We start from the raw sequence: 23,892 nt of genomic DNA, 5'->3' as shown, positions 1-23,892 counted from the left end.
TTTCCATTTCTGGCATTTGCTCCTGCAAAATCCTCCCCATCTGGCTTTCCGAAGCAGAGCTCCAGTGCTTTCCTGTAACCCTAAACTGCAGTCTCACACTTGGCCCTGACGACCTTGCCTCTTCAGGCAGCTGGGCTCCCGGTGAGATAATTACATGTGAGCTCCACCCAACCTGCATCTCAAATGAAACTGCTTCAGAACTGAGATTCCAGGGGCAAGGAAAGCAGCCACATTCCAGGAAAAGCATTTTCATTTTATTTAAAAATTATTTACAATTCATTAATCCTTCATAGATGCTTTATTTTAAAATGAAAATCTTTTTGTTCTTAAATTTTTAACCTGAAGAAAATCGTGGGGGCAGGGGCAGGGTGTGGTGGGGTGGAGAGGAATGGGGAAGGTAGTGGTGACAGGCTCCTTGGGGATTTTGCAAAGGGACAGATGTAATGCAACAGCAGTGGCCTGAGCCCCGTGGCCTAATGTAAAGACGACTAGCCAGGCAGGCCCCCTTGGGCAGGCGGCCAGCTGGGCAAGAAGATGTATGATGGCAGTTCTTACTTGACACAGTTTGCTGGTTTGGGTCTGAGGCACCCAGCATGGGGTGGGGGTGGGGAAGGGAGGGCTATTCCTACCAGGCAAGAGTAGGTGTTGGGGTGGGTGGCAGCTGTGGAGTTATCCGTAAGAAGTCATGCACTGCTGAGCCTCAGGCAGAGCCAGGCAAGGGGTGTGAAGTCAATAATACATTGCTTGAAGAGGCATCACCAGCTGGAAAGTCTTTACTTTCACATGCTGTGGCCCTCTTGTCTGCAACACTTGTTCTAGTTCGGCGGGGAAGTGGGGACAAAGTTATGTGGGGGTGTCGGTCATACAATAGCCTAGGGTGTGCCAAGAATTTCTCAGGACTTCTACTTCTTGGTGTATGCCAGCTTTCCCCATCACTTTCACGGATACCTGCGAAGACCACTTACAAGTAAAAATCTGTTTTAAACTGCCTAGTGTTCATTTCACTCTGCACTGCAGAAACTTTGGGCTGAAAGTTCACTTTCAGTTAAAATAGTAATTTTTAACCCTGTGTGGGTCCGAGACCTTTGAGAATCTCATGAAAGCTTTAGCTCTCAGGAAAACATACATAAAAACACAAATGCTAAATTCCTACAGTGTTTGAAGTTTCACAGACCCTCTGAAGTCCAACAGTGGACTCCCTGGGGTGAGGGACCCCAAGTTAAGAACCCCTGAGTTAAAGGTTCCTGTGGGTAAGCATTTTCTTTTGAGCTGCAAATAACCCAGAGGAATTATCAGTCTCCATCTCCTTACAGAATTATTGACTGAATGGGTATAGGGATGTGGGGGTAATGTGGGAGGAGGGTTGTGGAAGGGAAGATAAGCCTGGATTATACCCCAGGGAAAAGCTAGGAAATGGTTTAGAGATTCAGCAAACAGCACTGGATCATTGGATCCCTGATCCAGGGAACCCAAAGGTGGGAGTTAGATCAGAACAGGACACAAATGTCCCAAAGACAACCTTCACTCACTTCTACATTTTCCCTAGGGGTGGCTGTGTGTTCAGATCAGAACATTTATTATTCAAGTAGGTATGTGGAGTCATCCTGCCATCTGGTGGTTCTGCTTGGAAATGCATCTGCCCCCAAAACCAGGTGAAAAACCAGAGATCTAAATGTGTTCTTGGAGTAAAGTACACTTAACTGACCTGCTGGGGTGCAGTAAGGGGTAGGAGGGGGGAGAATGGATGAAAAAGAAGAGCGATTCTTCAATGTTCCCGTGTAATGCACACTGAAGTCCTGTGAGAACTTACATCCTTCTTGGCTGACCTGGGCACTCTTTGGTTTGTCATGGCTAAACTTGCTTTAACAGCTTAGAAGTGTGTGTGTGTGTGTGTGTGTGTGTGTGTGTGTGTGTGTGTGTGTGTGTGTGTGTGTGTGTGTGTGTGTGTGTGTGTTATTTGCTTTGATTTGCACTTAAAACCTGAAGTTCCATCTCTGGCTCCCAATTGGGTTTCTCTGTTCCCTGCTCCTCATTTTATAGATCAGATTTATTGATGGGTCGGTAACTGCCGATCAGGAGCCAAAGTAGATGTATCCCTGGGAAAAACAGTGACTTGTGGTTCCATCTCACATTCTTTCCATTCCACCTGAGACACACTTCCCAGGCTGCTGGAACCCTTATCTAACAGGAAACCGGTCACCGACAGTTTTCTGTACTGTAACTTCATACGCCAACACGGCTGAGTCCCACTGCTCTACCGTTTCGACGAATTCTTGATCCCTCATCTGAGCTGACCTTCATACCTGCTACTCCATCCTCCTACGTGCCTGTCTACCAGCGGCACCTTCTGAACTAAGCTAAGCATGAAATATGGCGTTAGGGGATCTCAAAGAACACAAAAGGCCTCAGGGGTCCCAGAGTGGCATTGTCAGCTTGGGGTCATTTCTTTTCCAGTCCCAGATTGTCCTGTGGACAAGCCCATTCCTAGCATGTCCCACTGGAGGCACCTCCTTCCATTATGGCCACGGCAAGGCTCTGAGTGAAACTGGAGGCGACGAGGGAAAATCTGCCAAACTGACAGGGGTGAAGAGGTGGTAAGGAAAGCAGAATGCTCTGTCACCTGTGGGAGGCCTTGGGGAGAAGCAGATGATGGGAGGGTGGGTTCTCCCGCAAAGCTCTGGAGTCTCACGCACCCAGCAAACACTGTCCGCCCCATCATGTGATCAGAGGCGTTAAATTGGAGTTCTCCTCAGAAGCTCGCTCCCCATCCTGTGACTGCTTCCTTTTTCGACCACCTGAAAAACACAATTTTTAAGGATTACTCTTTAAGACTGGGAGGACACTCATACGCTCTTGGTAGTGTATGCTCTTCAAAATAGAAGCAAAAATGGAGACAAAGCCTTTGATAGTTGGGCAGGAAGTAATCTGCATTATATCCTAGTACCGATATCAGCATATATACATCTCGAAGGATTAGGTTGCACCTTCCACCAGAGATAACATCTCTAAAAAGCCACGAACCCAGGCCAGTGCCAACGGAATAGAGAGATTTCCTGCAGAGGGTTGAGTAAAGCTCACGTAATGCCTCAGGATCATGCGTTTTTCGCCCCTCGAAGGCCCTGGCCCAACTGACTGCCACACATCCTCTGAGAGAAGATTGTTCTCATACCTTCGATGTCCCATGAGCCCAAGGTGGTGGGTGTAGCTGGGCATCATTCCTAGGGACCTACATTCTCTAGCTCTGAAGCTCCTGCCATCTGCATTGAGCAGCTGAGGGTAATTACACAACTGTCCTCAAGGGTGGAAGGGCAATCTGTTCCCAGGCTCTGTTTTTAGGAAGGAGTATTTTTTCTACTTTGTTTTCTCTGCCACTGACTTCCTTCCATGAAGGATATTGATTTCCTTTCTATTGAGTGTCTCGGACATAAATTCTTTCTTTAAAGGACCAGATAATACATATTACAGGGTTTGCAGGCCATATGGTCCCTGTTGCAGTTGTTGGACTTTTTCACTGTGGCCAGAGGTAACAAATGGACTCCTGTTCTAGATGATCACCAACTGAACAGGACAGATCCCCAAACTATCAAGGGTATATTACTGGCTGAAGCCCTATATGGATTCCCACGATTATAGCTCATTAGGATTCCCAAAAGGAGTCAACAGTTCTTCCTCCAGGAGTAAGATCTTAACATGCTTTTTATGCTAACTATCGGCAGGGGGCGGGGCGGGGGGTTGGCGCAGCTTTTGTCTGGGTGAAGGGATACTCACTCAAGGTTCTCAGCAGCTTCTTGCCCACGGTTTCTTCAAAGTCACTGCTGCAGGGGCTAGTCTCTGTGTCCAAGTTGATATTACAACATTCACTGTCTGATGCCGAGAGAAAGGAAAAAATGAAAGAACTCAGGTGTTTCCGACCTAGGTGGGGTGATTCCGGTTAACATTCCTCAGTAGGTAAAAGTTCAAAACCAGAGCCAAGGCAGCGGTGGCCTTAACAAGGGAGGGATGCCCAGGAAGGCGCTGGCTCTAATTAGTTCACAAGAGTCACTTTAGTGCCACAAAAGGAAGAAAGAGACAGAGAAGAGGAGAGGGAATCCAACCGTCCAAACACCGTTTGGCAGGAGAGAGAGGAAACCAAGATGTTCGCCACTCAGCATCTTTGCCAGGCAAAAAGCACATTCGAGGACAGGTGGGGATGTCTCCTTCCTGTACTTGCACACATCTTGGAAAATCACAGGGCTCAATAACAATTAAGCACATGCCCTTGTCTCTTCCCCCTGAACCCAGCGGGAATTCAGAAAGCCATAGAATCTCAGAGCCGGGAAGGCGCCCAGGCTCTTACTGCTAATGCAGTAAGGACCTAACCTGTGAGGCACAGTGATGGGGTGGAAACTGCACTGCACCCAAAGCCACGAGGCTGAGCCCTCTTCTAATGTAGCATATGGACGCGGCAAGTCATTTCCTTCTCCGGGTCTCAGGGTCCTCGTGTTTCATACCAGGAGGATGAACTAGACTACCCCATCTTCTCCATTCTTATTTCTTTGATGCAATTTCTTGCTACATGCTACTAAATTCAGTGTGCGCGGGAGAAAAATAACATCAGTTCTAAATTCAGGTCCTAGAACAGTGATTATACATGTCCCAGATTTTCTTCATGAGCTGCAAGTTCAAACGTGTTGTCTCCCTGACTTCGAAAATTGATGAGCACTTGTCAGGTCATTACTCTGGACTTGAGGGGTCTTACTCTATGGACTGAGGCAAATCTAGAAGGCTGGGTGGGGCAACTGCTAACCTGGGCAGTGGGGCTGCTGAAAGCTTGGGGAATTATATCTTAGGCAGGCACAGAAGGGTCTCAGGACTGCTAGGACACTGGGAGCTCAGTGCAAACCACTGTCCAGACAGAGGCGTCCAATGCCTTGAAGGGAAGTGATATAATCTGACTTCAGGACAAGTCTTACAGGTTGCCTCTGGCTCTGTGCCCCAAATGTAGGCAAAAGTCCTATCAGTGAGAGGGAGTGTTGATTTCAATATCCTAATTCATAACGTGGATCTAACAATAACTACCTACTATTTAGAGAGCTTGGTAATAGACTACTACTGGGATGTGCCCTCCAAATATCTATGCTCAAGGCCACTTTATGAGGCAGTCACCATGGTTTGTATCTATTAATGTAAGGAAACTTACCTACTAAGACAAGGAAACCGAATCTTTGAATCTTCGGTTAAAGTAACTTTCCTAAAATTGCATAGCTCTTAAGTGAAGAAGCCAGGCTCTAAACCCATGTGGAAACGTAGTTGCTAACACTGCCTTACATGCTGCCTTCTGGTTGGATGAGTTATGATGGGCCTAACAGCTGCTCAGTAAATGTCAGTTTCCTTCCCTGGAGGCGAAGGAGGTGGCAAATTTTACATGGGGACTGGGGTCCCTGCCTCCCCTCACCCAGTGCCTGAGGGTGATGACCTCCCCGCCTCCCATACTCATCTGGGCCCACTTCAGTTCCCCGACCTGCTCTTGTGGGAACAGCTGCAGGAGACAGCGGGAGCTGCTGGGTGCTGTGCTCTTCTAAGTCTGTCGTCTCCTCCTGGGGGAAAGCCATCTCCTCCATCCTCAGGTACACGACCTCGCCGGGGCTTCTCAGGCCATCTGAGCGGCTGCCTGGGGAGGACAGGGAGTGTGTCACCTCTCTGCCTTGGAGAAGACCTGGGGCTCCATGAGAACAAGATGGTAGCTTTGGACAGCACTGAGAAAGGAAGGCAAGGCCTCCCTCACCCCAAGGCAGCCCAGCCCATCCGCCTGTCTGTCTTACACGGCAGGCTGTTCCTGTTGTTCAGGAGGGTGCCAGCAGGGTCATCCTTGGGGGTCTGGGGTGTGCCCCGGGTTGTGGGGGCTTTGGTGGAGTCTCCGTCGGTGAAGGCCTCCATGTCGGGGGACTGGGGTGAGTTGTCCATGTGGCAGGCAGTGAGTGCATTCTGGTACTGCTGCCGTGTGATCTAGAGGGCAGAAGCAGAGGGGGCAGAGGCTCAGGAGGAGCTGAGCAGAGCCCTCCCTAGAGGTGGCCCAGCTTCCCAAGCTCAGACGCAACCCCACAAGGGTGCTTTGGAGCCAAGGCCGCTGTGACCCAGAACCCATGAACCGGGGGCGTTACCCACACTATACTGGGCCCAGGGGTAGAGGGACAATGAGGTGACCCCTTATTTGTCTGCCACTAGAGTTCCCACTGTCATTTTAATTGGATCAGACCCTTGCCAAGTCCTCCCCTGAGACCCTGGAGAGGAAGGAAGGCAGCTGCAGTTTGCCCACAGAGAAGTTTAAAACAGGTTTATACTATTATCAGTGCCCTTTTCCTCAGGGTCAGTCAGTGGGGACTCTGCAAGAATATGTCCCCCAACTTGTGTAGAGGGCTGAATTAAGAAACCTCCATATGAAGAACATAAACTCTGTCAAAAGTGACAGATGAAGCCAATATGTATTATTTTTTTTCCATAGTCATATAGGAATGCATTCGATAAATCCTTCAAATTACTGCCAGGAAGGAATAAGGTCATTTCTCTAGATGAATTATATACTTCCTTATATTGGATAAGAACTCAAAGATCTCTTACAAAAACTTTTATGACCAGGAAGCTCACAGGTAAGTTTACTATTGTAGTATCAAACTCATTCTTGATCGCTTTTTCACTAAATTGGTTTACAATCACTTTTCAATTTTTAATTTAAAACATTATAGGATTATTTACTTAATTTTGGAAATCATATATATTACTGGAAGTACTAGAAATATCCTAAAGAGACGGAACAGAGAGTTAGGTTTTCAGACGGTGGTGGAAGCTCTAGTGGTAGTGTTACCCAGAAAAGCTTGTAGAAGTTAAGAGATGAGGGTGGAACCTTCCATCTATGTAGTGTATTATGGCTTACAGAACATTTAGGTATGTGTTTTCACCCTTGCCGGTCATAATGGGGAAGGCACGAGAGGCCTTATACTCTCCATTTTACAGATAAAAAAAAAGAGGTCCAGAAAGGCTGAGGACATTGCCTACGGTCTGACTGCCAGCAAGCCTTCCACGTCCTAGCCGGGGTGCCACCTAATACGGTATGGGTTTTGCTGGGAGGCTGCTGTTCGCTCTTTTGAGCCTGGTAGATGGAAGGCGAAGTGAGAATGTGGAACTCCAAGTTTTCAGGCGGGAAACTCCAGAGTCTAATAATGGCACCCCCTGCAATCTGGATATTTTAGTTTAAGGGGCCTCTACTCTTACTCTCCAGGAAAAATCAGCTGGCCTGGGCTCTGTACACTGCAAATGTACCTGGCTGCATAAGGTTACCCCTCACATGTCCACTTAAGTTGCCTTTCATAATCCTTTAGAGGAGGTCCCAATAAATACTTTGTAGTTTTGGGGTATATAGGCATACAGATGACTGACAAGAAGCTGGTGCAGGGCCTGAAGCACAGTCATCATCAAAACGCAATTTTTTGAATGTGCCCGCAGGTTTTCTGAAGGTGGAGCTTTCTTTGGAGTCTTGCAGGATCCTCTAGCTTAAAGAACAGGAAAATTTTCCAAGTGACACAATAAGTCCCAACAAAGCACCTGACATTACTCTGAGTTCTTTTAACTAGTTAGTTTAGATTTGGCTGCTTGTCTAATTAAAGAAGGCCAAATGACCTTTAGACTAGAAAATATGGTGTGAAGCACAAACTGCCTACTCAAGACAAAGGTTCAAGTTCCAGTTTTGCCACTTTCAAGCTGGGCAACCTTGGCCAAATCATTAACCCCTCTCAGCCTCTTAAAAAGGCCCAGCGATAATGAGATAACATGAGTGAATATGTTATTCAATTGCTAGGAATGATGGTTTAAAACATGTCCACATTGATCTCTCACAGTTGAACTTTATAATAGGCATGCATTTCAAAGAAAGGGGTCATGCTTACCACCTCATTATGTCTAAACTCTCCATGAAGTTGGGCAGCGTGGGGAGGAACAGTGTCCCCTCGGCCCCCAGAGTAAATGTGTCTGAAGATGCTAAGCGGGCAAGGCTAGGTCTTAGGAAAGTAAACCCCTAACCAAGAAAATAAAGCAAAAGGGAAAGCAGGAGCACAAAGGAGACTCTGATAAGAACGAGAAAAGAAGATGGAGGAAAAAAGAGACAGTGAATGAAGAAAAGAGAGGGGGAAGGGAGAAAGGAGAGGAGCGTTCTGGTTTGACTTTGAAATGGATTTGTGGGCTTAGGGCTCCTATCAGTTGCTACCTTGGCTGTGGACCCCAAGGTAGAAGCCTCTTGTGAGTGTTGAAAAGTGTTCTATTTTACTTACCTAATTCATTTCGGGAAATGTTCTGTCCAGGTTGTACCTGCAGTGACTGCACCACTCACTCTCTTTGTTCTCAAGAAACAGTGCTATGCCCCTCTAGAAACCTGGAATCAAGGGTCCAGGAACGCTAACCCTCCCTGTGAGCACTGTTATGGAGGAAGGGTTGAGCTGGGAATAAAGTATTACTTCTGGTAATAATACCAAACAAATGTATTCTTTTCTCGTAAGGTACCAAGTTCCTTGTCATTGGAAGTGTTCACACAGATGTTAAATAACCACTTGTCAATGGTATTAAAGAGAAGACTCAGACAGCTATAGCCAGGATGTAGCATAAGTGGGAGGAAGCATGGCAGGGTGTGTGTGTGTGCGTGTGTGTGTGTGTGTGTGTGTGTGTGTGTGTGCGGGGGGGGGGTGGTTGGCCCAGGTACAGAAGTCAGGGTAGAGAGTGGGGAGGATCTGCATTTTTGTGTGAAAGGAAAGGCACTACTCATTGTATACCTTCTCTGTTGCCTCATAGCCTTGCTTTCGCAGTGCTTCCTCTTTTTAAATTAAAAAACTCATAGACTAATGCCACATCAATGTCACCTTAAAAGAAATTGATGACAAAGCACCACTCTGAAAAATGTCTTCAGGGAAGCAACCTCTCTCTGGCTGCATCTCTAGTTTCAAGCATCACTGTTTGCCATTTCCCTCCTCTTGTTCAACAACCTGTGAGAACTTCTATCTAGCACAGTACTGCTGCCCAATAGAAATATAATGTGAGTCACATGGGTAATCTAAAATTCTCTAGTAGTCACATTAAAAATAAATAAAAACAAATGAGCGAAATTAATGTCGATCATACATTGCATATGTTAACCCAACATATTCCAAATAATTTCACTTCAACGCAAAATCATAATAAAATTATTAACGAGAAATTTTACGTTCTTTTTTTGTACTAAGTCTTCGGAACCCAATACATATATTTTACATTTACAGTACATCAATTTGAATGCGCCACATTTCATATGCTCAAAAGCCACTTGTGGCTACTGGCTACGGTATTGGGTAGTGAAAGTCTAGTAGATCAACCTACACTTCTCTGCCCAGTTTTGATAATCCGGGCTTCACAGCTATGAGTGTCCCCACTGCTTGGCAGCCCAGAACCACTAGTCCAGTTCAGCTTCTCTCTTCAGTTCCTTGAATGCATCATATTTATTTACCTTCCAAACTCCTGTTTATCAGTGTCCCTCTCATGGCATCACCTAAATTCCCCTCTTATTCTTTCCTAATTCTGAAAGGTCCAGCACATTCTCCAGGCAATATGGTGCTTAAAATAAGTGCCACACAATTTTGTAATCAAGTAGATTACAAAACCACTCTGCATTGGTCACTCTCATTTAACATATATTTCTTCTCCTTAACTCGGTTTTAATCTACTCATCGGGCAGAGTATGTGTTTTATATTCCTTTAGTATAGTTCATGGTGCCTGGAACCATTGTTAACACTCAGTACACGGTTATTGATCGGTTCATGGAGCGAATCACACCACTGTTCAAAAGACAATCTGTTTTTATTCTCTCTTCATGACAGAACCGTTTCTTAGCCACAGTTTGAGGTCAAACTGTCTTCTCTTATACTTTGGCTGGTTAAGAACTCAAGGACCCTCCAACTTACAAAGAAACAGACCTGTTTCTCTTAAAACTAATAAAAGGTAAGAGTGAGCTTTTGGACATTTTGACTTAGCAGCCAATGTGTCCAGAAGTTCACTTTTAACTAGTGTGATGTCTCCTATCATTTTATGACGTTTATCCCTCAAAACACAATCTTGCAATTTAGGGATTCTGCCACCAGATGGTGATGGGGCGTCTTGGTCACAGTTACACAAGCCAGGACTGTAAGACATTGGCCAAATATTCTTAGTTTAATAATGATATTTACAGAATACATTTCAAAAAAAAAGGCATAAGAATTCTTTGGTACTTTCATAACTTATTAACTACTATTAATCATGGCTTTAATATCTTTCCCAGATAATCATTAGATAAACCTTTCTATCTAATTTTGTAACTTATCTTGAAGTCAAATTATTCCTGAACTTAATAAACAGTTCTGGAACTTCGTTCTATTTGAACATAAAAAAGCTTTGCAAAATCTTTCTGCAGCTAGTCACAGGGGCTTAAGCCAGTGAAAATACCCCTTTTTCACAGTCTTTGCTTTAGTTTCCTCAAAAACTCTCTTCATGTTATAAAAAAGAGGGTGGGTGGGAGAGGTAAGTAAAAGAGCTGCCTACGTAATGGCCCTAACGAGTCCATTAAACCAGAAGGAAGGACTTTTTAACTTTAGTCTAAGGCATCATCTCAACTTATATTAAAAAACAAAACAAAAGGGAAAATCAACACCAAAATAAAACAAACACTGTGTTAAAACATGCATTTGAACTTTCAAAGTTCCCTTCTCTAGAACTACCCATTCCAATCAGAGTTTTTCATTTGCAAACCAGGAAGTGGGCTTTCATCAGATACCAGATCTGCCAACACCCAGAACTTGTCCTTCTAGCCTCTAGAACTGTGAGAAATAAGTGTTCGTTGCTTAAGCTGGTCTACGGTAATTTGTCATAGCAGCCCGAATGAACTAAGGCAAATGGAGACCGGAGAAACAAACCTAACAAAAATTCCCAGAGCACTTCAAATAGAACCCAAACGCCTTACTCTGGCCTGAAGACGCCAGGTGGTACTGCTGCTGACGCTCCAGCCTCATCACACAGCAAGCACAGCACAACACTCAGATCCTCGAACCACCAAGCTCTTTCCCGCCTCTGTTGTCTCTGCCTTGAACACTCTCCCCACTTCTCCTTTCAGGTCTCAGCAAAAATGTCCGTTTCTAGGCCTGCTCTGATAATCATTTTTAAATCAGCCTCCTGGCCAACTCTGTCTAATCACTGTTTATCCCAGGATCCTGTGTATTTCCTTCATAGCCATTAATCACGACCGGCAGTTACCTAGGTTATTGATGTGATTACTCGTTTGTCATCTTTCTCTCCGTATGAGCATGAAAGGTACAGAAAGGCAGGAGATTGCTGTCTTGTTCATAGTAACTCACCAACGCCTGGACAGTACCAAGCACAGAGCAGGCATTCAGTAAATATTTGAGCCACTTACTCACACTGGGACTTTCAATTTCTTTTCCCACAAACCATGTGACCAGTACTACAAACCAATATGAGTTAGCACAGTAGAATTTCTCTTTTCCCATTTTTTTCCTACCTCCACTTCCGAGGAAGGTTTGCAACAAGAGGGCTTTAAGGCTGGAAGCAATAGGGAGGAGAATCATGGGCTATGGTTTTCTGAGATTTAACCTCATCATTATATTAGCTTGGAATCTTGGAACATGGGGAAATGGGAAGCACATCCTGTCCTGCTTCCCCAGCCTGCTCTGCCGGTGGGATCAAGGAGATGGTCCACCTGGGGGAGTTACCTTCACAAACTGCACGTCGCTGAGGATGTGGACCGAGTAGTCAGGAGTGTAGAGGTTGTTGCTGCTGCTGCACAGCTGGGTGTTGCTGCCCCCAAAGTCGCTGCGCTCACGGTTGGGGGACTCGGAGCGGTTCAGCCCGCTGCAGCGAGAAGGGGAGCGGTTTACTGCAGATGGTGAGGTGGAGGGGAAAGAGAAAAGGCAAGGAGGGGCAGGTGAGGAGAAGGGAGAGGGGAACGGAAAGGAGAGGGAAAGGGAGATGGGGAGAGATGGGAGAGAAAGAGGTGGGGTGGTGGGGGGGGGAGAGAGAGAGAGAGAGAGAGAGAGAGATTGTTTATTGGTGTCCCATAGGACTTGAAGGCAACGGTAACTCTGGATGGTGGAACTGGGCCCTCACACCTCCTACAGAGCCCAGGAAAATGCCCAGCTGCTCCACTGATGTTTGTTTCTAAGAGGAGCAAACACCTAAGACAGAAACTCATGGCTCCATTCCACTCAGGCTCTCCCTGCTCCCCGTAACCTCTGCCAGGGAGGAGCTGGGCAGAGGTTGTCACTGCCTTATTTGGTTCTGGTTTTGGGGTTAAGTGCTGTGGATGAAAAGGGTCTGTGTAATATATCTGACCAAAAGTAACTTCAGGATGATCTGATCATAAATTCCTAACTGGGCAGGTCATAGTGGGTAGTCTCACCCCCAGCCTACAAAAGGTTCATCTTTGCCTTAAGCAAGTCTTGTCCATTGTTCTTGTGCATCTTAACACAGCTTTGAAATGCCAGAGTAATCCTCTTTTTGAGACCTCTCAGAAGCATAACCACCCTCGAGAGAGCACACAATTGTGTTAACTATCCTTTACCTTACTTTCTCTCACCTTCATATAATCTTCCTTATAGTCTCTCCTTAATTCCAAATGTATAAAAGAAACTGCAAAACTGTCATTCTCCAGAGCATTGTGAGAGCTTGCTCCCCAGCACACTGTCAGTTTGGCTTAAATAAACTCAAATAAACTCTCATAAAAATTCCCCATAGGTCTGGATGTTTTTACATTAACAGTGCGGATGAAGCCCACGCAGCAAGAATGGTTAGCTACCCCAGATCATGAGGCCCTCTACCAGGGTGACTTACTTTATATAAACTCCATGCATCAACATTATTTTGGAAAGTCCAGAATTTGGCCTCAAAACCATCTGTCACAGCACAGATAATCAATCCTCACTGCAGTGACACATTGGTGGTGGGATAACTAAGGTCTGCCCCAACATTGGTTGGGCCCGGGACAAGTGGTGGCCCATGGACTATATGGGTACACAGTTAAATTACATTAATAAACCATTGAGATATGTTATATCCTTGTCCTTGACAAATATACCTTCCTAACAACCTGGAAAGCCAGGTCCAACTCCTTAAGAGTTTTGTGCCAGAAAATTGTGCTGTATGGGGAGAACCAATCCTGGCCCCCTTTCCCCAGGCTGTTTGAATTGGGAATTCTGAGATTTCAGTATCTGAAATGTGGTCTAGAAGGAAGAACCCAGGCTCTGGGTGGGCACATCCCTTTGGCCATGAGAGCTCTTCACCCCATGGAGAGACTGATGAGGGCCAAAAGGGGGCCCTCTAAAGTGTGAGTCTAGGGCAGGGCTCCCTCTAGGTCTAAGGGTGGTGGTGCGGGAATAAGCCCTCCTAAATGTTCAGTCAGGCTCTTCTTCCATTTTTAAGACCCACTTCTAGGGATGGTTCAATTAAGACCATGTCATTTGGTTTCAAAATGGACTGTGTGACCTATGCTCCCCAGTACCAATAGAAGAGAGGTTCTGAAGGTGACCCTAGCTTTATCTCAACCTTGGAATAATAACCCCATGAGAGACTACAGAGCCCCCCCGCCCAGCCCTCTGCTTCCCGACTGGCAGTTCCTTCTATTTCTCCTAAAAAAGAGAGTGTGGGAAGGCTGTAGTCAGTTTCTCACAAACAGACTTAGTTCAATGGCTCCAATGAAGAGACTGATTCTTCAGAGATTCCGTTCCTTGTTCTTTCTGAGTAGAACCTTGGGAATTAAATTCTGCCTTTTGAGATAATGTTGCCATCAATCAAAATATTTGATTAGCATCTGTTTGGAGTGAGTCCTAGAGGGTTGAAGATCTGTTCAGCTGCCAAGTTATTATTGCTGTCTGGCAAATAGTGTATCAGAAAGATTAAAATAACAATAGGTTGAATCATTTTCTCATTAGAACTATAATAATCACTGCCTTGATAGGATTATAAAATTAAGGATTTCACTTCTAGTTGCCCTCTTCTCAGTCAATGCCATTCATCATTTACCCTGTTATTTAAACCAGAAACCTGGGAATCTCCCTGACTCTTACCACTCTATCAGCCCACATCAAATCCTCTTATCTCCACCCTTGACATAATAAGCCCATCTGCCTCTATCTTGGTCACCACTCTGAGTTATCACTCTCACCTAGCCCACACTCTGGTCTCACCACTTACAATCTCATAATCAGTTCTCACCTCAGCTACCAGAAGCACATTTTAAAAACAAATCAGCTTCCCACTGAATCTGAATAAAATCCACACTTCTTGCTGTGACCCCTACTTCTGCTCTCTCATCTGGTCTCATCGTGGGGCTCTCTTCCCATCCCCTGCTTGCTGTGCTCTGCTCCACTGGCTGCAGAGTAGATCCTCAACTGGGGATCCTCAGTCATGCAAGCATCCCCCACCTCGGTAGATGCCATTTCCCCTGCTCCTCCTTCCACTGTCACCCTCCACTCCTACCCTCATCGCCTCTTCAGATCACTTTCAGTTCTTAGTTGGAGATATCTCTGAAATGCCACTTTCTTTGAAGATCCGGTCTGGCCGCCTCAAGAAGATTTGCACATTCCTCTATTACTGCCCTCTGTTCATTCCTTTGAAGCACTTTATACAAATGTTAATTACATGCTCGTACTTGTTTGTTATGTCTACTAAAGCCAACTCTACATTCCAAGAGAACGGAGAACTTGCTTTTTCTGGTCATCACCCGACACGCAGTACCTAGCGCAGAGAATAGAGTGAAGCGCCAAGGTGATTATAAATGTCGGTAGTATGAGGCAGAAATAGATGCATTTCATTTCTGGTCTCAGTCCCTTGAAAACAGGCTAATATGTTCTGGCTTGGCTAGATCTTCAGCTCTTCTAAGGTAGTGGCTGGCTAAGTAAGTCAACGGTGCTTCCACGGGGCCAGTTGTGGAAAAGAAGGGCAGGCGGTCCTGGAGGAGAGTGTCCTTTCTGGCGTGTGAGTGGAGTCTGGAAAACCATACCTTGAGCTAGTGGGTCTTGTCCTCAATTTAGTTGGAACAAGAGGAGAGAATACAAGCAGGGCCTGTGGCTTCAGTTACCCCGAGAAATAACCATTGCTCCTTGATAATCCTCCCTCTTCCTGGTAGGACATGTGCTTCACACACCTCATATCTGCTGTTCCACATCCTTGTCCCTTATGTCACCATTCCAGATATGTTCAAGGAGGATGACAGGGAAACCCAGTCCTCTCTTATCTACTAAACAACTTCCACTCATAGAAGGTTCTGCCTGAATCACTTCTATTCCCTGTTGAGAACAGAGGCAACAGCTACATCGCCGTTCCCCTCAAAGCTCTCATCCTCACTGGAACCCAACACAAGTATGTCACCCTGCTGTCACTCACAGGGACTTGCATGTCAAACTCAAGTGACATCACTGTTGTGCTGGGAGGAGAAACCAAGTTTTTTGTTTTTTTTTTGTTCTTTTAAGTAAAAACAGTGCTATTGAAGGTTTATTCATAAAATCCCAAAGGATTCCCCAAACCGAAAGGTACACTATCTTACAAAGATTGCGTCTATAAAAGTAATTTTAAAAGGAAAAAGAACCCTCATTTCATCTGAGTGTTGTGCAAGATCAATATTTTCGTGTCCCCAGAGCCTGACATTCCTCAATAGGTGGGATGCTGATGACTCGGCATTTTGGTAATTGTGCACATACACGCAGAGGTTTCTGAGCAAGGGAAATGGTAATGCTTTTAATAAAAAAAAAAGAGAAGAAATCAGTAACAGACAAATATCTAGGCAGCATGGTAAACTAGTTCAAGTTGTATAATTCCTCTTGGCATTTCCTAAGAGCACAGAGGCACATCTTGGGGGAGTGAAGTGAAGAGGGAAATTCTAGTAGTGCAAAGAAGTCTAAGAGGGGACAGACCAAACAGTGATGCATAAAACTGACCACAGGACCCTTCGCCAGCAGGGAGGCCAAGCAGCCAATAAATCCCCCACAGACTCTTGCTTATCATACCTTCAAGTGGGCTGTGGAGAGACTGGTTGGTGAGAGGGTGGGGGGCAGGGGCAGGGATTTCTACTCTAGACCTCCAAGTGCTGTGGCGAAGTCTGGCAGATCTCATTCCTGCAGGCTTTGCCTGGTCAGTCTGCAAGAGAAAGCTGTTCTAAATGGCAAATTGGCATCACTGAGGTTTGGTGGAGAACACACGGGTAAAATTGGGGGTGGGGTGGGAAAGGAGGTGGAAGATGATTTTACACTGCAGTTGGAGCTGGATGGACTCTCCTGTCACTCTGCACTGATAGGCATGGGCCATAAAGACGCAGCTCTGGGGCTCTTGCTTCGCTTGTGGTACAGGCATCCATAGAGTGTTCACAACTCTACTCAGGGAGAAGGAGCCATGAGACAGAAGAATTCCTACTCTCTTGTTCAGTCTGCGGATTTGAGGCAGAAAGTAGGGCTCAGCAGCTGCCTGCTTATGTCTTTTGGAGCATCAGTAAGGGACAAGGGGGAGGATCCCACTTTGGTCATGGTCACTGTCATGGGCCATCTGTGTTCTCCAAACTGCATGGGGGAGTTTAAATACACAGGCTTATAAGAGTACAAACTAGGATTATTAAAAATGCATCATCCTGAGGTAATATTCAACATCAGACAACCAAATGTCAAAAGCTCTCTGTCAAAGCTACAATGTGAACTCTGCAAATCAGCCCAAGTTAGGAGCCCAGATGAACTCGCTCACGTTACATGGAGCTTTAATGGTTCCCAAATGTGTACAACGTGAGAGCCAACCCAAAGGAATATTTCCACTTACCACATTTCACAAAGTAAAAAGATTATTTTTAGGGACTCCTCTTATATTCTAGGAGAAAACTCTATTCCCATCGATCTCAAAGCACGTTACAGATGGACAACTGAGCACTGAAAAGGAACTTTTGCTCCCGACTTCTCTCCTGTCTCTGTGCTTTTGTGGACTCCAAGGGACTGTGAAATCATCTCCACTGCTGGGAGAAGAAAGAAAGCATAAACCTAGGGAGAAGGAATGATAACTGCAGGGGCTGTGTTGTCTCAGTGGGTCGATGAGAAGTTTCACTTTGAAATGGCAGCACCTGCAAAAGTGGCTAATTACACCACACCCTGGAGGTAATCCGCAGAGCACTCTGCTCTCCTTATTTCAAAGTGAGGCTCAAATAGAAGGATAATGGTGGCAATATTTGGCATGATCCACTTTTGTGGCTTTTAAAATGCAAACAAGTCACAGCCCTCTAGAGGGCACAAACCACATATGTTCAGAGGGGCAGCAAGGCCCCAGGCTGTAGGAGAGCAGGGCCTAAGAGTCTTGGATTCTAGTCTTCATCCCCTTACCTTCTTCCTATACCTACGACACTGACCCAGTGGTTTCTCAGAGCCTATTTCCTTACCTGTTGTTTCTCAACAATAATTCCTGCCCATCTCCAAAGATGGTTGTGGGGATCAAATAAAATGACAGCATTCTTTCTAAACTTAAAGGCCCTACTGATTTCCAGGATTTCTATTCCTTTCTGTGTAAGATGGGCATAAGGCATAATATACATAAATTAACGTGCTGGATCACAAATCAAGTATGGAGCCAGAATGTATCCAGGACTGCTTTCTAGAAACTCCTATGACTAAATCTTCTTCTTCTAGTGATATGGAACAGAAGCAAAAGTGACAGCGGAAGTACCATAATATAGGTCCTGGGGATGTCACCCAACCACTGGGAAGTATTGGTGGTTGACTATAGATAGAGACCAGACAAAAGAAAGTAGAGAAGAAAGAGCAGGAGGAGAAGAAACTCATCCTCACCTCTCCTTTTCTGCTGCTGTGTCTGTCACTGCTCCACTCTGCAGAGTTAAATCTCACTTCTTTGTTACTCACCTGTTTCCTGTTGGGTTGAACACCCATAGTTATGGAAAATGGGGGGATGGTTAGAAGAGCTCCCATTTGGATGGGAGGTCTCAGTACCTCCCAGGGGGCTACACAGCAGAAATGAGTCACCTTAATCTCAGCCTGACACTGAATTACCAGTTTTTCATAATAAATACTGATGAGCCAGAATTAACCTCAACTGGAAAGTTATAACTAGGTTGCCTGGTTAACTGAGGGTTAATTAAAAAGGAAAATACACCCCTGCTTTCATCATTTTTTAAAAATGCTTTGATCTTTTTGGTTGAAAATCTTTTAAAAATATGCATTTTCCCTTTCTGCTGAAACTCAGAGCACATTCTTCCTTCATCGAGATTCCCCACATCCCCACATGTAAAGGGTCTCAAAGGTCCATGATGCAGTGATTTCTAATTCTGCTGGCATGCAGGAATAGACCAGTGAGCTGGTGAGGGCAACAGCTTGATGTCTCACATGGACCATATTGTCCTGTGGTCATCATGAAAGCTTGGGCTCTCGTGAAGTGAAAAAAAAAAAATTATTTCTTGGTGGAAAATCACTATTGAGTGAGAGAAAACTTTAGTGGAATCTGAGTATGTGATTAACTTGTCTAATACAGATAAACATGGGAACCAGATGGTTTTTTTATGGAAAATGTGATTTGGGAGAAAGTAAGAATCAACATACATACTTCTAAAGTTGCAAACTTGGGGGTTTGAGGTCTCAGGGCAGAGCCTTTTTAAATTCTGAGGGTCTACACTAAAGATGGCAAAACATTGGATTCTTGCTGACCGGGATGATGGTGAGGGCTCAGAATCATTTCTGTGGCTTTGAGATGAGGGAGACAGATGGAGAGGGTGTAGGAAATTGGACTGTGTTCTAACTTCAGAACAATTTAACAATTCAGTTCTTGGTTCAGTCATTACTTGTTCCCTGAGCCTTAGAGAGCAATCTCTAGAGATGAAAACAATACAAACACTTAATCAATTGTTCAGATTTATTACATTCTACTCAATCCTTGAATTGCTGTGTAGCTTTATGAGGAGCTGCTTTACCCAATTAAAAAGAAACCAGTAACTTGGATTTAATTAACAAGAAAGGTTAAACCTAATGAAATGTTGTTTTGAAATTTTACATAGAGCATTCTCTGTGTGAACAGAGCCAGAAAGAATATGGTCACCACATGGTTACTTTGTTAGGAAGATGATGAAGATGGGTTAGTGGGTTGCTAAAGGCAGAACACACATAGAAGGAAAAGTGGAACAAAAATAGGAGTAAAGCATAATATTCCATTGTTTCTTCCTATTTTGCTCCTGTCGCGCTCCTCACCCTTCCATTCTGCAGCCAGACAAACAAGGGGGAATAAGTCACACCATCTCTTATCCCATTATGCCCCCATATACATACATTTAGATACATCCCTGGAAACTAAATTCATAAGGGAAACCATTGAACCAGCAATGCTTAGGCTGTATGTGTAAATGAATGTTATCTGTGCAACGTGCTATGCCTTAGGCAACAGAATGCCCGCTGGGGGGAGACTAATCTTATGTGGGACAGTGATAGAGACCAAAGGCCTCTTGCAAACACCATGGATCTATGGAGACCCAAGACACCCATGCATGTTTACCTGGGGAGCCTGCCAGAGAGTCCCCTCTGCTGAAGGTGAAGGTACGAGACACAGAGACGGGCACTAAAGAATCAAGAGCCAAGGATTTGTGAATTGCGAAGGGGAAGATAAACAAAAAAGGAGAGAGACAAAGAGCATGGGTGAGACAGTTTGTTCCTGGATCTTCACGGCATCACATTTCTCTGCAAAAGGGAATCTTGCCTCTGAAAACGTGGAAATTGCACCCTCTTACAAAGTCACTCTCCAGAAAGAGAAAAAGCAAATAGAGTTTTCTGAAGGTCTAAAAAAATTCAGAATAATTTTTGAGGTCAATCAGACGTGCCAATGTCAGGACAGGCAGTGCCCCAGTGGGAAGCACGCATATGCGACATTTCTCTGAACCAGCAAATCTGCTGGGAGCCCAGCACTGCATTCCTACCAGGCTCTCCCAGCTGCCACATGAATCTGCTGAAAGTAAAGTGCGGGTTCCTGCCAGGGCCATCCTGGAGGAAGCTGTATCCTGCCCGGGATGCCTAGGAGCTTCCTCTGTGGTCACAGTGTGGGGAGGATCTGTGTGTTCATTGCTCAAGGCTTAGGATGCAGGAAGGGCAGCATATCCAGTATCCTAATGTGAATCACCTCGATGAATTAACTCAGTCACTTTTTAGCAAGTACTAGTGCTCCACAGCACCTCTCTTCCTGTCCCCTTTTCCTTTTCTTTCTTTCCCCACAGGGTCCGTCCGAAGTGGCATTGGCTATCACTTGGGGCCTGGGGTAGGGTGGGGTGTGTAGCAATATTCTAATCTTTCTCCCATTTTGATCATGATCAAGCAGTATTTCTGCTTGGAAATCTGTCTTCTTCGCTCTTATCTGATCATTTCGAGTCCCTTCCAAGGAACTAAATGAAATTAGTCTACAGGTGACAGCCCACTGAAATAATAAGCTTCTACAGTCTTATCTGCTGCACCAGATTATTTTACTAAAAATGTCCATACACACAGGGGAGTGTATGTGTATGTGTGGGGGAGAGCTTTATACCTACCTCATAATCATTTACTGTGACATGAGATATCAAAGAATACTTGAATGGGCCCCTAATGTTGTGAGACACATTGAAAGAAGAAATCTCTAGTCTCAAGAAGTATCCGAGTACTTCTGGCCTGCAAATTAAATGTATACCCTGACAAGCAAATAGGAAACTTTTCTTTTCCCGGCTGCACAGTCCTGTGGGCTTCTGTAATGACTATCTAGGCTTGGGCCCAGTTCCACCAGAGTGACAGGCTTACTATGGTCCTCCTGGGTTCCCTGGTAATCAGAACCAAGATAAAGGAGACAGTACTAGCTGAGTTCCCTTTGCTCTTCACAGAAAAGCCAAAGTGACTTACTTGTACCCTCAAGTTCAACTGTAAGGCATTGGTCACAGGGCCAGTGTTCTGGCAAACTCATCATCCCATTTATCACCCTCAAAGGCTGATAGAGCTAAAGGCTGGCATCAAGGACAGAGGCAGTTTGCTAGATTGAGACCCTGCAAGAGTTCATTGCCTTGTGGTTCAGACTTAAGCTCTCTTTTGACTAACAGGCCAAGGTTCTTGGCTAGGGAAGGATGTTAGGTGGCTGAACCTTGGGCTGAACGTCCCCCAGGAACAATTGTAGAGTGTAACAGTCTTTGTAGTTATTTCACACTTTACTCCACTAAGTAGGGACTGCTGGGAGAGGGAGGATGAAAAATGTCTCTATACCCCTACAGACTAATTCAATCGTTTTTTCCTCCCGAAGATTGTTAATGATGTTCAGGAGTGTAGAGATGGAAAGAGTTTAATGCTTCCTTTTAGTTAACCAGTTTTGAAGGAGGGATCAGTGTTGCAAGTTTACTCATATCACTGATAAAATGGAAGGATTCTGATAGAACTGAGGAAGAAAGGAAGGAAAGGAAAACCAGATAACATCTTCCTACTACTTAAAAAACTTTTTTTTTTTTTTTTTTCAGAAAAGGTCATCTAAATGAGGTGGGCTGGGGGACTTAATAAAGCTTTTTTACTCTAGGGTTCCCACTCCTTTTGGTCCTCTGGAAGAGCCAGAACAGGGCCAACATGTCTAAGTAGGATTTAAATCCCCAAAGTGACTCTACCTTGCGCAATGTGATGGATGGAAATCTTTAGAGAACCAAGATCGACCTGGTCCTACAGTCCATCACTCTCCCATCCAGAGTTCCTCTGAGTACTGAGTCTTCCTCTGGCAAACTTGCTGGAGATTTGTTGGTTTATATAAGTATACTAATTTACCACAGTTTTTAAAAATTTTACAGAGCTTCTTCAACTCACACTGGCTACCCCTTAGGTTTGGGCAGCTACTCCAATATCATTTCAGCTCTCTGGGCTAGGATGCGAAATTACAGTGTATATTGTTTCAATATTCCCACACGGAAATTGCATTCTGGAACATGATAGATCTCAAATCCGTATTTCATCATGCTATGAGAACTAGTCAGGGCCCTGGAATGCACGTAGGTAAGTCACTAACTTGCTGGGTGATTTGGAGCAAGTTAATTCTTTAGTTTTTCTATCTTAAAACAGTTCCTACTTTTCATGTGCCAAGGGCTGTGATATCAAGCTTGGGACCCTCTTAGAAATCCAATATAAAGTGCTATGTAAAATCTTTTTTATAATAAAAGAAAATACCTCATTTAGCATTAAAATAGCCACTGTAAGCACCAACAGGTGAAAGCAATGCACAATTCAGACCAGTGAGTCAAAAACAAACAAACAAACAACAAAAAACAATACAAAACAAAAACCTTAGGAAAATAATTCTTTCTGGATCACAAATCACAGTAAATGTCATGCATTCTAAACACAAGTGCAATAATTCTACACAGGAAACAGCAAGAAGGAGCCAGAAGGGGCATAGCAAACCAGCCAGTAGCCCCCACCACGAGCATGCACGGCCAGCTGGCAGACACCTCTCCACCAGCTGAGATGTGGCGAATGTGGAAAGAAAAGCAGGTAAGCAACGTATTTCACCAGCCTGCGACTTATATCCCAAGGTCCTGCAGTCACTTCTGACTAACCCCGCAGACACGATAACAGAATATTAGGTTTTTAGGTAAAGGCCAGTGGATGAATTATCATAGCAGGAAGGAAAGACTGAACCTCCAGCAGAGCACACAAATCACCTGCCTTCCCTGGCAGGTGACAGTAAATGGTGCCTCCACTCACAACCTCCCTCCCCACCATTCATCACTTGCACATGAGCAGAGAAGCAGCAAACATTCCAGACACACAGAAACGAACCCCCCCCCCCCCCGGTGGTCTGTGGGTACCTGGCAGGAAGCAGTGTTTCTGGCAGAGCATTACAGAGAGGCTGCCAGCATTTGTGTTAGCCCCAGCCCAGGCTCAGAGCGCTTGGTCCAGGTCCCCAGGGTGGGCTGAGGCAGGACTATGTTGGGGAGGACGAGGGAGGGGTTTGAGAGATACATACGAAAGACCGAGGATCCAGCTAGACTTCCCACCTTCCGCATGTCGTTATCTAAGGACAGAAGATGCAGTGTGTTTCAGAGGCAATTCAGAAAGCACACCTTCTTATGGGAATTCTCCCTCTTCCACTCCACCCCCAGCACCAGTGAACCCTGAGAAAACCAGGCAATCAAATGGTAGCATAAAAAGCAAAATAAACTTGTCTTTTCATACTGAAAAATAGCACTATGCATCCCTGACCCTTGATAACATTACTGTCTACCATGTGCTTTCACAAACAAACTCTGGATGAAAAATGAATCTTATACCCGCTTTACAAAGGAGGACACTAGAGCCCAGGAAGTTAAATGGCTTGTCCAGGGTCACTCACAGGAGCAAGACTTGAACCCAGACCCTTTTTTTTCTACAATGTCCCATTGCTTCCCCAATAAGCTATGGCTTGGGAACTGGAATACCTGAGCAAGCAGTGGTCATGATAGCTGGGACACCATAGTAGGTGAAGGCTCCATTCTCGAAGCGAAGGCCTTCCTTACCGACCTCCACCTCCACCTTCCCCTGGAGAATGAAAGATGTGTACTGAGGGTGTGTACTCACATTTCCACTTCTATTATTGACTACAGCCCTAAGTACTCTGCCTGGATAACGAGGAGACCTAAGTTCTTATCACAGGGGAATGCGAATTCTGTCCAGACTTATGGTTCAGAAATTGCACCTCCAACTTCAGTAGCCCTTGGCAGTAAATTAATTGCTTAGATCATAAAGCAAGCACCCAGTCATAAATAAGCAAGCTCTCCTCACATACTGTAATGGTCCTTCCGTGAGGTCCAGGCCCCAGCTAGCCCAGGGCCCTGTAAACTGCCTCACTGGTTTAGTCGGAGA

General features: G+C 45.1%; 1 protein-coding gene across 3 annotated transcripts in view; it reads right to left on the bottom strand.

The window, feature by feature from the left end:
* Nucleotides 1-290: 290 nt before the first annotated feature.
* Nucleotides 291-23,892, bottom strand: part of CNNM1 (cyclin and CBS domain divalent metal cation transport mediator 1) — a 53,037-nt gene continuing 29,435 nt past the window's right edge. Inside the window, exons 5-12 of one of the 3 annotated variants that reach the window (XM_036223427.1) lie at nt 23,469-23,568; nt 23,018-23,065; nt 19,562-19,624; nt 11,758-11,921; nt 5,802-5,985; nt 5,501-5,650; nt 3,769-3,864; nt 291-2,795 (exon numbers count right to left, since the gene is read on the bottom strand). In XM_036223427.1, the coding sequence (XP_036079320.1) occupies nt 2,716-2,795; nt 3,769-3,864; nt 5,501-5,650; nt 5,802-5,985; nt 11,758-11,921; nt 19,562-19,624; nt 23,018-23,065; nt 23,469-23,568 (885 nt within the window). In that variant the 3' untranslated portion in view covers nt 291-2,715. Of the gene's footprint in view, nt 2,796-3,768; nt 3,865-5,500; nt 5,651-5,801; nt 5,986-11,757; nt 11,922-12,037; nt 19,270-19,561; nt 19,625-23,017; nt 23,066-23,468; nt 23,569-23,892 lie in introns of those variants that run through there. The other 2 variants (XM_016164138.2, XM_036223428.1) reach the window with 2 other exon arrangements.

The sequence above is a fragment of the Rousettus aegyptiacus genome, unplaced genomic scaffold (assembly GCF_014176215.1).
Source record: "Rousettus aegyptiacus isolate mRouAeg1 unplaced genomic scaffold, mRouAeg1.p scaffold_m13_p_6, whole genome shotgun sequence".
Taxonomy (NCBI): domain Eukaryota; kingdom Metazoa; phylum Chordata; class Mammalia; order Chiroptera; family Pteropodidae; genus Rousettus; species Rousettus aegyptiacus.
Note: the sequence above shows the minus strand (reverse complement) of the source record. Positions and strands in the feature narration are given on the sequence as shown.